This window comes from Argiope bruennichi, chromosome 1, assembly GCF_947563725.1.
Source record: "Argiope bruennichi chromosome 1, qqArgBrue1.1, whole genome shotgun sequence".
NCBI classification, from domain to species: domain Eukaryota; kingdom Metazoa; phylum Arthropoda; class Arachnida; order Araneae; family Araneidae; genus Argiope; species Argiope bruennichi.
Window position 1 is genome coordinate 84,322,650 of NC_079151.1, and position 17,085 is coordinate 84,339,734.

At 30.9% G+C, this 17,085-nt stretch overlaps 1 protein-coding gene across 2 annotated transcripts in view; it reads left to right on the top strand.

Annotated features, from left to right (window-relative positions):
* Positions 1-16,804, top strand: part of LOC129969547 (chondroitin sulfate N-acetylgalactosaminyltransferase 2-like) — a 95,503-nt gene extending 78,699 nt beyond the window's left edge. The window contains exons 1-3 of one of the 2 annotated variants that reach the window (XM_056084177.1): positions 12,379-12,462; positions 12,553-12,801; positions 15,331-16,804. In XM_056084177.1, the coding sequence (XP_055940152.1) occupies positions 12,574-12,801; positions 15,331-16,713 (1,611 nt within the window). In that variant the 5' untranslated portion in view covers positions 12,379-12,462; positions 12,553-12,573 and the 3' untranslated portion in view covers positions 16,714-16,804. Of the gene's footprint in view, positions 1-12,378; positions 12,463-12,552; positions 12,802-15,330 lie in introns of those variants that run through there. The other variant, XM_056084171.1, reaches the window with a different exon arrangement.
* The last annotated feature ends 281 nt before the right edge of the window (positions 16,805-17,085 follow it).

Here is a 17,085-nt window from a genome sequence, read left to right on the forward strand (position 1 = left end):
ACTGTTTTAACATGCGTAAACTGTGTCTTGCATGAAGAAATTTCTAATAATATTTCTAAAAATATCTTACACATAAATTTTTATGTTTAATCTTATCAATTAAAAGTATATAAAATTGATCATGTATCATTTAACTGAGCATTGCTAAATATTGATGTCAGATTTTTTTCGAAATACAATAAAAATTCCTGAATTCCTTTTCTCAAAAAAAAAAATAGAATTTATATGTAAAACGTGTTTTCAATGAAGTTTTCACAACATATTATGTATTAAAATTCTTTTTTTTCTTTCATAAAATCTAATTTTGACGAATAAATCAAATTAACTCAATGATGAAAATACCATGATTGCACTAAGAAATACATATTTTCAATGCGATAATACATGTAGTTTTAAAATTTCGCGTACGTTTTCTTTTAAAATTGAATTTTTCTTAATTTAAGATAACATTGTATTCTATTTTTTTTTTTTTTTTTCGAAATCATTTAATTATGTTCTATAGATTGAAAGGCATGAATAAAGGACTGTACTTGATGAAATTTGTATAGATGAGACATTGAAATCATGAATAAATAAATTCTGAATATATATTTCAGTTGTCCGGGGAAAAAAGGCCGGCAAATGTGAGGTTCCTTTGCTGTTGTTTCTGAGATATTCTACTCTATGTCGCTTTGTTTCACAGGAAAGATGTCACGGTTTCTATATGTCACTGATTCTCATATCAGCATGTTACTTTAAATCGAGAACAACACTACTATTTTGCTTAAAATTGTATAAATATGACATCAAATTTCTTCTCTAAAATCTAAATTTTTATAAAACGTTATTCGTTCTTAAATTGCCTAGTTACAGTATTCTTATTCGCTCAGTTCCAGAGCATTATAAAAATTTGCAAGAACTCTTCAAGTCTCATTAAAAAAAAAAAAAAAAGTCTTATCTTTTAAAAAAAATTCCATTTTATTGCTGCACAAGGGCAACCTTTTCCACTGGCATCGTGAGAGGCGATCGCCATCGCAGTAGAAGCCCCTTAATTACAGGATGCCGCCCCGGCTTATCTGCGGTGCAGGAACCAGCCCTCTGACGGAAGCGCGCTGATTAGGAAGTTCGCGGTTGTTTAACAAAGGACTGGTTGCTGGCAATAGAAATTTATTGCTGTCTGGAGATTTTTGGAGAGATTTTTTTCAGTACTTTCCCGTCCTTGGCTTTTGCCACGATTAATCATAATTCTGTCCAAAGTTTTGATCAATTTTCTCTGACGAATTGCTCTTTTAATAATTTCTAGATAAACGAAATCGTTGTTGCATCAATATGCAATGCAATAACACCATCTTAAATATAGAAATCTTTCATATATTTTTTGAATATTTTCGGTTGTAATACATAAAAATCGTTTGGATTTAAACAATTTTATATTTTCAGTAATTATTTGCTCTCTCTTTTAAATTATCGTCTGAATGTTAAAAATTTTCACAAAAACCACTATTCATATTGTGTGATTCAAAAATGTTGATTGAGTTATGGAATCAATATGATATCTAAGTTCAGAATAAGAATGATTGTTACATTAGCAACGATGAAACTACCGTTGCTAATGTTACAAAAAAAAAAATACTAGTCTCCTGGCAATTATGATTAGAATGTTAGTTTAAAATAATTTTAATAAAACAAAAATGTTATATTATAAAATATGCATGTAAAAACTTAATTTACATTATGTAAAAATTCCTTTTTAAAAATTGTGAAAATGCCATTATAAAAGCCTACGATTTAAACAAAAGGAAATATTTTTTGGGAATTCTGTATTATCAGATTTTTTCATATTTAAATTTGATTCAATAACAATCCCTGCATTTTATAAATATAGTCATTTATTTTTTATATCACGTCAAAAATACGATCATGAAAACATACCGAGAACAAGAATACAGGTGAAGAAATATGAAAATTAAATATATTTAAATTTAAATAATAATAATTTAAATATATAATAATTTTTATTATATATTTAAATTAAATATGGTTAGCGCAGCAGATTGCATTTTTAGAATTGTCGGAAAACTACAAAATAAATTAATCTGCCAAATTAAAGATCCAATTAAATTTATTACTTTTTTTACAAAATATTTCCTTTTAAAAGTGTACCTTTATCTTCGATGCTTATGGTTACTTTTCCTGTGAATTTGCAACAAACTAATCCTAAGCAAAATTCACTACAAGAGAATTTAAACTCAAATATTCCATGCATTTGAAGCCTACGGCACTTAAACTCCGAATGAAGTAAGTCAAAATAGGTTTATAGGATATGTAGTAGTTCTCAATTTAACAAGGTGCGCTGAAATGCGATTTGACTTGAAAATTTGATACAATTTTCTGTCGCATCATATATATTAAATTGGTGAAATTTATAAAGGCTAAAGCAACACTGGTCTCTCTATACATGTGATGAAAGCTCAAATATTAATTTTCTTTAAATATAAATAATATTTATCGAAATTCTAATATTTGAAATCATTGTTTACTTCTTAATTCTAACATAAATATTGTTTACAAATATATTCTATTTTGCTTGTTTATTTTTGTTACAAAATTGTTTAAGTTTTAGCATAATTTACTGATGTTGTATTTGTAAAAGTACATCTGTTTTTTGATAAACTGACCGGATTTCATTATTTAACCAAAAAAACAAAGATTTTACACACTATGAAATATTTGAAATATGCATCTTAATAAGCATGTCTTTGTTATACTACAAAAAGTAGATTATATCGGAAAGTCGAAGATCAACAATATTGTAAAAGTACAAAGCGCTGATAGAAATCTCTTTCAGCAAAATTTAAAACATATGTTAATTTTATTTATTTAATCTATTATAATTATTTTATTTATTTAAATAATCTCTACCTTGTGACATACATTGCGGAGTATTTTCTTCAAAGTAATATTTTTAGTTATTCCAGCTTTTATGATTTTGTTTTAACCTCCACATTTTTTTTAATTCTACCTTTTAATACAGTAATCAAAATGCATTAAATTTTTTTTTGTTTTACTTTTATATTTTTCTTTGATATATTTCATATTTATAAATATTATGAAATCTTGTAATCAATTTTTTCCCGCCATCAAGCTTCAAGATAGAATACTTATGAATACTTCGTTTGGAGAATTCATGAGATTTATGGAAGAAAGAACATATCTCGAATTCAATACCAAATTTCATTTATTTTATAGAATCAAATATGATTTTATTGACATATCTTTAAATTCTGAATAAATAAAAATCATTGTAAAATGTAGAAAATATCGTATTTCCATCGATAAACATAGCATTTGAAAACTTCAGATTTTAAGTAACATAAAAAAGTGAAAACTGATAGCAAAATTTCATCTTTATAAACACGTTTCATAATAACACGTTTGCATATTTCATCTTTATATCAAAAATTAAATAAAACCTCATAAAAAACGAAATAACTCTTTTAGAAATTTATTTTAGTAGTTTTTTTTTCTTAATAATTAACTTAAACCAACCAATTCCAACCGATAGTCCACGGACCACAGGTGGTCTTTCTAAACCCCGGGAGTGGTTGAAAAGAAGTCAGACCTTAAATATATAATATAATATATATACTAGCTAGTACCCGGCGCGTTGCTGCAGTAGGAGAAATAATTTTGGAAATATTGTTTGAAATTTAAAATAGCTGTCTTGTTTAGTTAGGAATGATAGGAAAAATGATTTATTTTCTTGTTGACAGTGAATAATTCATTGAAACTGAATGATATATAAAGAAGAAGTAAAAATAATAATTACTAATTTATATTTTCATATTGAGGTCTTTATAGTAGAAATATTTTTGGGTTTGTGTTTTTCGTCTTCATTAAAAACAAATTTCTTTTCTCTTCGACTCGTGAGCATCCAACAAACAACTGGCCATGTGAAAAACATGGATTTTCAAGGTTTTATCCACATTAAGTGATTGACCTTGCGCCTTATTGATGGTCATCGATAATGCAAGTCGAATGGAGAAGTGCAGTCGTTTGAAGTCAAAAGGCATATCGGTGGGAATAATGGAAATGCGTGGAATGAGCACATCTTCTCCATTCTACTTTCCGTTAAGAATAGTTGCCTCGATTCTTCCCGCATGTTGATACTGAAATTCTAAAGCACGTGAATTTTTGTATTTGTAAACGATCTATTTCATTGCTCGCTTGCTTGCTGATTAGTTAGAGATTCTCGAATTCGATTATTTCTACGTACTACGTTGATAGATCTACTAAGTGACGAATGTTTCGGAGACGATTTTTTGACGAAGCGATCAACACGATATATGATTGCATAACCGAAACATCGTGTGTCGATTCACTGAAAAAATAGAAAAATTTCCATTATCAATAACTTACCTTGATCGGCATCGGTAATAACAATTCTATTTTGTATGTGTGAGATAAATACTAAATAATATGTGCAATTCACAGCAAATAAAATATCTTGCAGGCTGAATGAAAATTGACTCTTGCACTAAATATTTTCGAATTTATTTTACTCGCATTGATTGCCATCGAAGATAATAATTTTATTTTGTTTGATAAATGTGCGATTAACTCTGAATAGCATGTACCGTTTGCCGTTTACTATTTCTCTTTTGTCGACATTCAATTTAAAAATAATATTGAATCATAAAAACGATTTGTGTGTTAATTTTATTGTGTTCAAATTAAATGATAATAATTATGCTATAAATATAATCCTACGCGCAAGTGCAAACAATATGTTGTCAAAATTTTATTGCAATCGAATGAACGGCATGGCAGCTCATAAGGTACGAACAAACAAAAATTAATTTTATATATTATATATAATAACTGTACTGTCCTATAACCTTTGCGCAGGTGCAAGCAATAAGTTGATAAAGTTTCATGGCAATATATTGAATGGGACGGCATAGGGTACGAACAAACAAAAATCCATTTTATATATAAAGCATATAATTAAAAAATGCACTATAAAAGTACCTCAAAACGACCTTTTTTAACATCCTATTTTTCAAAAAAATTACGGTGGGGAATCCTTCAAGTCTCTCCCCCTTTTGCCTCGGTGTATTCCGTATCCTTTTGGAAGATTCTCTCAAATTACAGCTGGGAGCTGGTTCAGACACGGTTCAATTTCTAGCTTAGTGGTCCGCAGACTTCTTCGTGTTGGAACCATCATCTCTTCCCTTTTTTCCCATACCTGCTTTCATGGTAATTTTAGAAAAAAAAAATACAATGCAATTTTATTACATTGAAAATGTTATATTAGATATTATCGAAACATATGGAAAAATTGTCTTAATTTTATTTATTCCGGTATCCTTGCATAGGGGTAGAGCGTCTTTCCCTTGATCTGGGCGTCCCGGGTTCAAATCCCGGTTCGGGCATGGTTGTTCTTCATCTGTGTTCTATCTGTGAGGTGTGTGAATGTGCCCCCCCCCCTGTAAAAAGGGGTTGTGCAAGCGAATGTGTGTGAGTTTCATGAGCTAGAAGTCAGACTTCTGCCCTCGGGTGCTCAGGGGTCTTTGCCCTCAGAAGCTACTGCAACCTCTTTCCGTGGTAACGCGGACACGACATCATCATCAATTTTATTTATCAAATTTAGAATTATTCAGACTTAGTTTCTTTGATATTCATAAGAGCTGCTTTTACATTCGTTGACGAAGCTGAATATGATGATTAAATTTAAAGCCTAAAATTCTACATCAGTTTTAAAAAAGATGCAAAAAAATACACACTTTTTTTTTTTCAGAACTCAGTTTTTATCGCATTCGAAGCATGTTTTATTTCCACGATTGCACAAAATGAAGCCTGATTAGAATTCCAGAAGTGCATATCTTCCTTTTTAGAAACTAATTTAGCTTCTCTCTCCATAAATACTTCCCCTAACTTCATCTAGGTAAATTCAGCTATTGTAGCAAACTTTTACGATAACATGGCCGCGAGCATCTGCTGTCATAACTTCTCGGGGTTCTGTGAATTTATCTCATAAAGACATCATTTGGAAAACAATGAAAGCAAGGCCAAAAAAGATTCTTGGTCAGCTTTTTTTTTTCCTCCTGTTTTTCCTCTGTTTCCGGAGTTGCTCCTGGCTGCTCGGCCTTGTTTTTTATGGTAATGTAATGGCTCCGGAGACGCAGGAAGGCAGTTTCGATTTCCGTTTTATGGCCCCATCCACATCTTTTGTTTTGAGGTCCCCATTCAGGTGAGGTGGCCTTAAATAAATATGTAATGGAAAGGCCACGCTTTTCAGAAGTGGGCCTTTTTTTTTCTCTCTTTTCAAGTTGAAAGTTTGGTATAATTATCTTTTCATCTTCATTTTCAGATATATTTTGTAAGTTTTTTTAAAGTTTTCTAGTAAATAGGATGTAAAAGGAAAAATGCTGCATTTAATTTCCTTTTTGGTTTATTATGAAAACGAATGTGAACTTTAAAGAAACACATTTGTGGAATGAATTCTCTGAGGTTATTCTAACAATGGGCTATGAAAAAACTAAATTGTAATGTCTTCAAATAATGTAACAACGTAACGTAAACAACGAAATCTCCAAATGGAAAATCGTTAAAACTACATTCGAAAAATAGACAACACAAGCAGAGGGGAGTAAGAAAACGGTTGAATTTAAAAGTGTCTTCATGAATGCAAATTTATTCTCAACAATAAAGTCCAAATTGAACTATAACAGCATCAGTTGACATATAAATTTGTACCTATTACATTGGTTTCTTGTCCAAACATGTTAGAGTATATGAAAAGTATTTTCGTTATCTGAGTGCTTGCATATCATAGTTTGAATTTGCCTTGACTTGCAACTTTTGTTGAATTCAAAGCATTATATGCCCTTTTATAACTTATATTCGTTTAGAATTCTTTCATTTGAAGATCTTCCTTCATAATAAAAGAATCCATACGGAATGAATGATTTGATCCATTTTGAGAATTATTTCAAATTGTGCCTTAAAGTTATAAAAGACTTTCATGGAATGCGTTAACTTGAAGAGCATAATAAGGTCAGTGATCGAATAACTCAAAGTTGGTTCCAATGATTCAAGGAAGAATAGCAAATACTTGAAATCAAGCACAGAAATTAGAGCTGTGAATTAAATAGGAGCCTACAGAAGGAGAAAAAGAATCGAAGTGAAGAATTCAGTCATTAGCTATCGCAAACTTGAATATATACTTAAATAATCGAAGGATACTATATGTCGAATATTGCATAATCCCCTCAAGATGTATGGAAATTATATAGAACTTTTTTTTAAATTGAACATATATTACACCAGCCGTAAAGTAAAATTCTGAAAAACACACCAATTAATTTGAAACCATGCAACTTCAAATTTTATTCGATGGAATCATTTTTTTTCTATGAGTAGTAACATGAGTTAGAAATAGATATGTCTATGAATTACGTATAATCAGAAACAATGGTTAGATGTTGGTCAAACAACTGAACTAATCGTAAAAACATTTATAATCAGTGGTTGATGGAAGATCAGTAGATCTTCACATCGACGTCCTATCAGGCGATCATTCTGTCTCTTTTTATAAATATTAATGCAAAATGGAAAAAAAAATTGTTCAATTGATGGAAAACTGCTCTCCATCTAAACCAGTGGTTCTTAACCTTTTTAAGCCGCTACCCAAATTTGAGAAATATGCTCATGTCGCGACCCAAAAAAAAAGTTAAAATTTTTTCATTGCTTTATTTTAGATTGTATTTTTAAAAAATCTTCAATCCTACGATGAAAATTTTTTTTAACTCACAATTTTTTTATTTATTTTTTTAATAATAAAGATAAACAAAAGTACTTTTCGATCCAAGGAAAATTTAATTAATAATCAAGTGTTTTTAATAATTTTTATTGACCAAATTAAAATATATTTATAACTTTTTGAAAATAATTGACATTTTAACTTATTCCTAAAAAAAAAAAAGAAATATCAATGCATATGTTAAGTCTTTTAAATTTTAAATGCAAGTCATACAGTTTTAATGAGAACCTTGTGCTTGAATACATTTTGAAAGATCTTCAAACCTCGGTTGAATGCTTGTCAAGGAGCACCTTATATCTATTTCAGGATTTAACTTGTTCCGGTAATTGTTTTTGATTACACACAGAGCCGAAAAACCAGCCTCACACATATATGTTGTTGCAAAGGGCAATAATACTTTTAGGGCTTCTTTAACAATTATTGGCTTTTCGGTTTTTAATTTTAACCAGAAAGCACATAAAGATTCAGTGTTTTTGTAGAAATTGTATCGAAGTGCTTGGTCACTTTGTATTTCTATTAATTGCTCTTGAAATTGATTAATATTAACAAATTCCTCATGCAAATCACTTACATCAAAATTAAATGGCATTCGAACCCAATTATATTTGAAAACATCGTCTGCAGGGAAATATCGATCAAAGTCTGCTATTAGTTTTTCTAAATGATTAATAATAATTTTCTGTATTTCAAAATCTGTGATATCAATATTATTGTCTTCAACAAGTAAATTAAGAGTCGGGAATGAAGCAAGTTTCTTTATTTTAACCTTATTTCTCCATAATTTGAGTTTATTTTTAAAACATGTAATTTTTTCAGTTAGTTCACATTCATTTTCGATTGTTGATATTTATTCAAGTCGTCATTTCTAAAATGTCTGAAATTTGTTGTATTACTAACTTTTTTGGTTGGACTCAGCACGACCCAAGAAATATGCTTCGCGATCCAATTTTGGGTCGCGACCCATAGGTTAAGAACCGCTGACCTAAACTAAGCTAGACCATCTCGAATTATCGGTTCAAATTAGAGGAGTTCGAAGTCATGTAACTTCAAGCTTGATTTGATGGCATATTTCTTTCCGTGCTAAACACTTTTCGAGTGTTGACTATTTAATTAAAGGGTATTGTGACATTGTTGAACCCAAACTATCAGAATACTACTATCAAGTGAAAGTGCTTAAAGTCCCTGATGGAAAATTTGTTTTTTAATGTTATACAGATATACATAATTGCAATAAAGTTTATTTGCAAGAAGATAAACTTTTACTTTAAGATTCAGAATTCAAAGTCAATAAAATTGGATTTTTGTTGTAACACAGTTTAAATTATTGATTCTGAATATGTGGGAACGAATATTTTCTATTTCATTAACTTTCTAGATGTCGAACTTTGGTTCCTTCTAGAACTCTGTGGCTTGATGTTAAGATCTTGGCAACTGGATTGTAGATTTTCTGCTTCAAAATCCAATTACAGCCATCGATCGCCCTATATATGGACACACGTTATATCTGACTTCGATGGTCAAATCTTTTTCGAAAAATGTGTCGCAAAAGCCGAGTTGTTAATTTAAGTGTCGTTTTCTTTATCTCATAACTGTTCAAAATTACATTTTTTCTTAAAATAGCTTTTTATTTCAAAACCGGAGTGAACATAACTAAACTTTTATTCTATTTCAGTTTCGTTGTTCAATGTATCGTTTTATTCATATTATTACATAATAAATTATAATATCTATCAAAGCAATAAAAGTAGAATAATTTCAAATTTTTAGGGAGATTTCTTATGAGAATAATACTTATTCAAATGGCATGAGAATTTCCGCAAATCTTTATCATGCCCTTAGAAACAGCCCTTAGTTCAAAATTATAAACACTTTGCTTAACCATTTGTAGGGCCGTGGGAAGTATGCTAACCACCAAATATAACAATCTTTGTATGAAATGATGTAGGTTGGCATAAGTTCTGACGAATTTTTTTAGTAAGTCAGAAACTGAAATGTATCAGTTCTTTATCTCAGACAAAATGTGTCTTGATTTTTTACTTAATTATTAATTAACCAAATTAATTAATGAATCAAATTAAATTTATCTAATAAGCTAAATGAATCCCTTTTCTTATTCTAATTTCAAATCTAAAAATATTTTAACGTAATATGACTAGAAAAAAATGACCCTCTAAAGGGTTAAAACACTTTACTCATGTTATCTTATAAAGTTTTGATCGGACTGCAGCGAGCAAGGAATATACAGTAGGAAGAATGAATTTCGTGAAGGGGTCATCCAACAAAAAAAAATGGTGTATCGGAATGTGAGTTTTCATTTCTCCATAATTTCTTGGTTATTGAAAACAAGATAATTCAAGTTTCACAGTTTTGTCATCTTTTCATTAGAACAACTTCTAATGAAATTTTTTCAATAGTTTGTATAACTTAGAAGTTATGAGCTGAAAAATTGATTCTCACCCCTAACTGAACATTTGAAACAAATTTTATTTAATGAGTAATAAAACTGAAATGTTAAGAAACTAAAAGCTGTACCTTTCGTCTTTCTCTTTCTTCTTAATTTTAACAAAAGTTTACCTTCATTTAAAAAATTTCAATTCATATTTTTACGTTAACAGATAACTGGATTTTTTTTATTTCTCTCAAATATGAGTAAAATTTATTGTTCACTTTCAAACGCAATTTCCCTTCCATAACCGTTTCTGTGGGATATGTGTAGAAACCACTCAATCTATGCAAAATGTTTGCAACTTTAAAAAGGAAATAAATGACGAATTAAAATGCGAGTGATCTCAGCTGTTAAAAAATAAGCTGCTTCCAAGTATAAACACAACTGTCACTCCTTCACTTTCTTCCTACGCAGCTTCGCTGATGTCAGTGACAGTAGTGGATTTCTAAAAATTCAGTGCAATTGCTGAGTTTAATAACAAAAAATAGTAATAAAATGTATTTTAATGATGGTGTTATATTTTTAAAGGTTTTCAATTATAAGTGAAGTTACATTTTAGAAGCATTCACTTGCTTAAAGAATTTATTAAATGAAACCAATGATCTACTAATATTAACATAACGCAATTGCATACAATTTTTCCATATGATGAGATTTAGACATTGTTTAAAAGCTAGATTTTTTCTTATAATAAAATAATGATCCAATCTGCTCGAAAGAAACAAAATGTTCTCTAAGTTAGAAAAAAAATTACTTAAGTCATTAAAGTGCCTACTAATTGCTTCACGTTTTAAAATTATCTTTGGAACAAGCGGTGGCTTAATAAAAAGGTCTCAGCTTCGGAGCCGAAAGGTTCCGATTTCAAACTCCGATTACTCCGAAAATCCGTCACTACATATCCTCCCATTGGTATGGTAAGAAAGTTTAGAGAAGAAGTGCATACACAGTGTATCGTCCTCCTCTTCTGACCGTGGTTTAAAGTTTAAGGTTATTTTTGGCTTGACCTTTATTTTGTTGACTTCCAAAGCGCCGTTAATATAACCAACTAATTTAAACTTCTGAGATTCTTTATAGTATGAATTTTCTGTATTTTAATTTCCATTAATAAGAAAGGAATTTTTCTGTATGTTAACATTTCACACTAAATTATTTGCTGGAACTACTAAATGCGAAATGCATATTCTTTGAAAGAAAAAATTGTGCTACTCTTGAAATTTGAATTATAATTTTAACTGGATAAATAAGAGTTCCGAAAATATTATTGCACAAAAATTATACTTATATTTTGAAAAATTTTTAAATTGTATTTATGACACCGATTTAAATATCGTGCAATTTTTTTCTCCAAATTTTCTCGATTTTTTATAAACATTTTTTTGCATAATGATTTGAATTTTAATTGATACAATGAAATTTAAATTATTTGTTTGATTCTTATATTAATCTTTCGTTATTCATAATATTTAAGAGGTATGCATCACGGCAAGATATAACTTTTTCACATATAACTCGCTAAAAGTGGAAAAATGTAAAATTTTAGTTACAATCCTAGAGAGCAAAATTAAATATATTTCAAACGGAAAATTTTTAGCCGCTATCCCCATTTGTCGATCATTTTAGCTATCGTAAATTTCAAGAGAAAACAAAATAGTTGCCTGAAATCCATGCATTGATTGCGATTAACAGCGAGTTAATAAAATTAATTTCCTAATCCATATTTCAATTTTGATTTTGATTTTGCCAATGGTTAATGATGTTTAATTAACCCAAAATTAGCTTAAAATTTATTAAAATTTTTTAGTTATTAATTTATTGGAACTTTTTGAATTCTTACTTTTCGAGATTTCAGATTTCAGAATTGCTACCCAGAACCTTTATAAATCCTTTAAGATTTAATATTTATCAAAATAAAATAGTATTAGAAAAATTCTGCGGTAATGGATTTTTTTTTGGGGGGTGGGGGCTAAAAATATTTGTCAACTTTATTTATTTAATCATTTGCACTCGAGGAGTGACTGATGGTCACCACTCAAGACAGTGCATCATTTTGACGTTTTATTTATTTATTTTTCAATTTTGATTGTTAAAAATACCTACAGAATGGTAAAATGATGTAAATTAACTTTTCAGGGAAATTCAACTTGAAACAATTATATATTTATTTTTCGGAACAATAAACTGTAACCCTAATTCACCTAATACCCCTTCTTAGGTAAATAATTTTGCATCGAATTATTTTTCCGTGTGCAAAAGGTTAATACGTCAGATATAGTGTGGCTTAAGATTATTTTTGTTTTTGCAGGTGGTGGGTTCCATCAATAGCATGCGCCTAGTGACGCGTGCTTTGCTCCTTCTGACCGCCGCCTCGCTTGCCTTCCTGTTGCTAATTGGACACTGCGGACTTCGGCTCGACGAGGACCCTTCTTTGTCCAGCGATCTGCAGTCCATGTCCCCAGATTCATACTATCTGGATCTGCTGCACCGCCGCGAGGAGGAACACCGTGCCGAAATCAAGTCCCTCAAAGAGGAGATCGCCAACTTGAAGAAGAAAGTACGTCCTTTTCATTTTCTTAATTTGCACTTATTAATGAAAGATATTCAAATTTAGACAAGCATTTACGCGATTCTTTATTTTTAAATCTCGTTCCATTTCTTATATTTTGTTTTTAACACGGACAATACTTTCATCTGTACAGCTTCACTTTCTTAATTTTTAGCACACAATTACTGCCACTGTGGGAACAAACACTTTAGATACAGCAAAAAAGGGTGTCCCTGAATTCATGAGCCAAACTTTAAGGGCATGTAAAATGCGTGTAAAGAAGCGTTTTTTGTATAAAAATGTGGGGTCGAAAATGAAAAGTTTGGTAAAACAAGAAATACTGAGGAAATAAAGAGAAAATTCTTTACTTACATATTTCAGTAAGCGCACAAATGTCTCATCAGAAACATCGATACAACCTAGTAGCGTCTAGGAAGTAATTAGCGTATACTCCTTCCAAGAAGTCAGGTGTTCCATGAATAATTGCAGTAGCAACTGAAAGTTTTGCAATGAAGTTTTTATCAGAGTCATTGGAGGTAAACACTACATTTTTCCGTCTTGTTTGCACTTACTTACACTTATTAGTTCCACCTGCACTTTTCATTTCCGACATCATATTGCTATACAAAGAAATGCTTCTTTATATGTATTTTACCTACCCTTAAAATTTAGCCCATGAATGCAGGGACAACTTGTATGTAATACAATTTCTGAATTAAGCTATATAGACAGACCTTGTCTAACATCAAAATTTCTAATTTTGTTATTAATCAAAGTAATTACGTTGTCTTTTAAGGAATTTAGCCAACAGTTGCGATCAGCAAAGCATTATAAGCATCTAATTAGTTTCTGGATGACAAAGAAGCATTAAAGGTTAAACTGTAATTTCTCTCTAATAACACTCCATGTTACTCCTCTCCAGTATTTCCAGAGAATTCTGGGTTCAGATTCTTCACATTGTAAACAGTACTCACTGAGCCGTAAACATATTTGTAATAAATGCTTCAAATACAGTGTCAAATGGTTAAACAGACATCTTAGAGTTAAATCACTTTCTCCCTGAATATTTTGGATTCCTCTTTTCTTCGACCAGCTTCAGTTTAATTAAAATTACCATTTATCTTGTTAATGAATTTCAGACAAATTTTCCTCATAGCTTTTCTATTGAAAGAATAGGTTTCTGTTATTGACATATGTTTGCGTTATTCAGATATATATATATATATATCATATTTGCCGAATTATTATTCATTTTCATAATAATTATTCATCCGAATTATTATTCATTTTCATAATAAAAATAATCAAATATATTTTCCCATATTTTCACTTATGAAAATCACTTACTGTATAAGAGTTGTAGCTGGTTTACTGGTAATTTGTAGGATTTTTATCACAAATTGTTACCAGTATTTCTACATCGTTTAATAATAATTTGATAAAATGTATGCACTATAATATATATTTTGCGATTAACCAAATTGAGACAGAAAAGATAAATATTTGTAGATTCTTTAAATTTCATCAAACACATTCTACAGTTACATTATTCCTACAAGAGAAACTTAACTATGATAATTCATTAAAGTTTGTTATCAATTACCAATCAATGTTTGTTATAAATTACCAATATACCAACTTTATTTGTAATCTTTACCTAATTACTCGTAATAGGAATCTCTTTTGACTTCTAAAAACTATACTTAAACTATTCAGAATTATGTATGTATGTATTGTTTTGTGATTTCCCTACAACAGCTTTAAATGCTTTTACTAGAAGAAAGTTTTATCGCAGGCAGAAAGAATGCCGTCTATATCCTTATGTATCCCTTAAGAGGAGCACCAATGGTACTTATTTCATCCAGGTGATATAGTAATAGTTTGGGATAAAGTACCTCCAGTCTGATAACAGAACGTACTTTCTGAGAGAAAAGGTGGGGCCGTATTAATTCACTTCGTCACTTAGAACTGAAGTTCCCTTGTAACTGTCCCGCTGAATATGATTCAGTTAAGCCTCACGTGCTCAGCCATGGTGAGGCAATTCTTTACTGGTTATCCTTATAACAATTCTTTATGACTATTGTACTTATGTGGATAAGGGATCATAAAAGCATAATATCAAAAAAAAATCTATTGAGGAGAAAAAAAAAGACTCTGGAATTTCATCAAAATATCTATCAAATTTTTTGAACATTCTTTAATATCTTCTTTATACTTTTGAATTTCAATGCAATCCCTTTTCAGAATTTTAATTATTATAGGAATAACTGAAGGACAATCTATGATTTTCGTTTTATTCGATCTATAAGAGCAATCATAAATTAAAAATGAAATTAGGAATCCAAAATAGTTTTACAGCTAAGCATTACATATAGAAATGCGGATGAAATTTTTAAAATAGATTTGATAACAAAGTTCTACTAAGTGATATACTTAAAGTTTTAAAACAGCTTAAGCTTCATCGAAATTGGAAGTTAATGCGACTTTAACCAACAGTCTGAAACGAGTTGATTTTATTTATTTATTTTCTTGCCATAGGTTTCTGATCTGCAAAAGCCCTTTGTGGATCCCGTCTCTGTGCCGATTGTTGAACCTCCATCAAGATCCTCATCTGAAAACCAGCGTCCTGTAGAGTGCTCTGATTATCTTCGCAAGCAAGTAAACTCCGCCGAAATTCGTCACGGGGTTCAATTAAACAACGAGTATGAGGTGGTTCCTTTCAGCCATTTTACCTTTGGACGGGTATACCCAGTCGCTCTGGGACTTGGAAAAAGAGTTGTCGAGAAACCCATCGGATATAAACGAAAGGACCTTCTTGAAGTCTTCGTCAGGGCTCTGGATGTCCTCAACCGAGATAAAAAGGGCAAGCAACGATACACTGTGGATGACTTCGCTGAAGGTCTCTTCAGAAACGAACCAACTACAGGAACCCAATACGAGCTATACTTCAAAGAGAAGAATGTGTCCAGGGCTTATCACCGGATAGTCTTGATAAGGCCATTTGGTCCTGTGCAGACTCTTATCAATGAGAAAGTGAAAACTTCAAAGGAACTTATCAATGTAATTCTGCCTTTGTCAGGCAGAATAGACGCTTTCAGGACGTTCATGGATAGATTTTCCAAAGTGGCCATCAAGCATGACAGGAAAGTTTTCTTGACTGTAGTTTACTTCGGGGACGAAGGTCTTCATGATGTTCGCGTGATTCTGACTAAAGTATCTCGAGAGACTAAATTCCGGAACCTTAAACTCTTGACTTTGAATGAGACTTTTTCCAGGGGGAAAGGGCTGCAGGTAGGTGTCCAGCACTGGTCTAAAGGAGATGTTCTAATGTTTCTATGTGACGTCGACATTGTCTTCACTAACAGGTTTCTAGAACGCTGTCGTCTGAACGCATCGCCAGGCAAAAAAGTGTATTATCCTATTGTCTTTAGCCTTTATAATCCTTCCTTAGTGTATTCTTTACAAGGCAAAGAGACGCCTTCAGAAGCAGAACAACTGACAATCTCTAGAGATTCTGGTTTCTGGAGAGATTTTGGTTATGGTATGACTTGTCAATACAGAAGTGATTTCATGAATCTAAAAGGTTTCGACGAAGACATTATAGGTTGGGGTGGGGAAGATGTCATGTTGTATAGAAAGTATGTTCGCAGTAACCTTATTGTTGTCAGGGCGACTGATCCTGGCATCTTTCACAACTGGCACGAAAAGCTTTGTGACCCTGACTTATCAGTGGATCAGTACCGTGCTTGTTTAAGGTCAAGAGCACTTGGGGAGGCCTCTCATGCTCAACTGGGCCTCCTAGCTTTTGGTGATGAACTTAGAAATCATCAAAAAAATCTGGCCTCGATAAGGTCTTCAACCGCCAGTGGCGGTGTTGTGAATGTGATAGAAAAGCCTCATGAGGGGCGAACCGAGACTTGAAAATGTTATTTGTTACAGTCACTTCAAAGTGTACTATAAAGTTGTGATTAGTTTTATCTTACCTTTATTTTAACAGATGCTTATTTATCCAGTTGTGAATATGTGTTTCTTTTCGTTTTATGGAAATTTTAATTTTTTACATTAATTTTATTAATTTAACATACTGGTAAAAAGTAGATACTAATAATTAACACTTAGAACTGATTATATTATGACTATTCCAGCGATGTTAAACATATAAAAACAAGGTGTGTTATATTTTAATTGTTTTTTCGCCGAGATCTTTGTAATCTCATTTTATAAAAAAAAGTAATATTTCTGAAATTCAAGCAATTTGTAAAAATCTACTTTAAATTATTATTTTTAATTCTC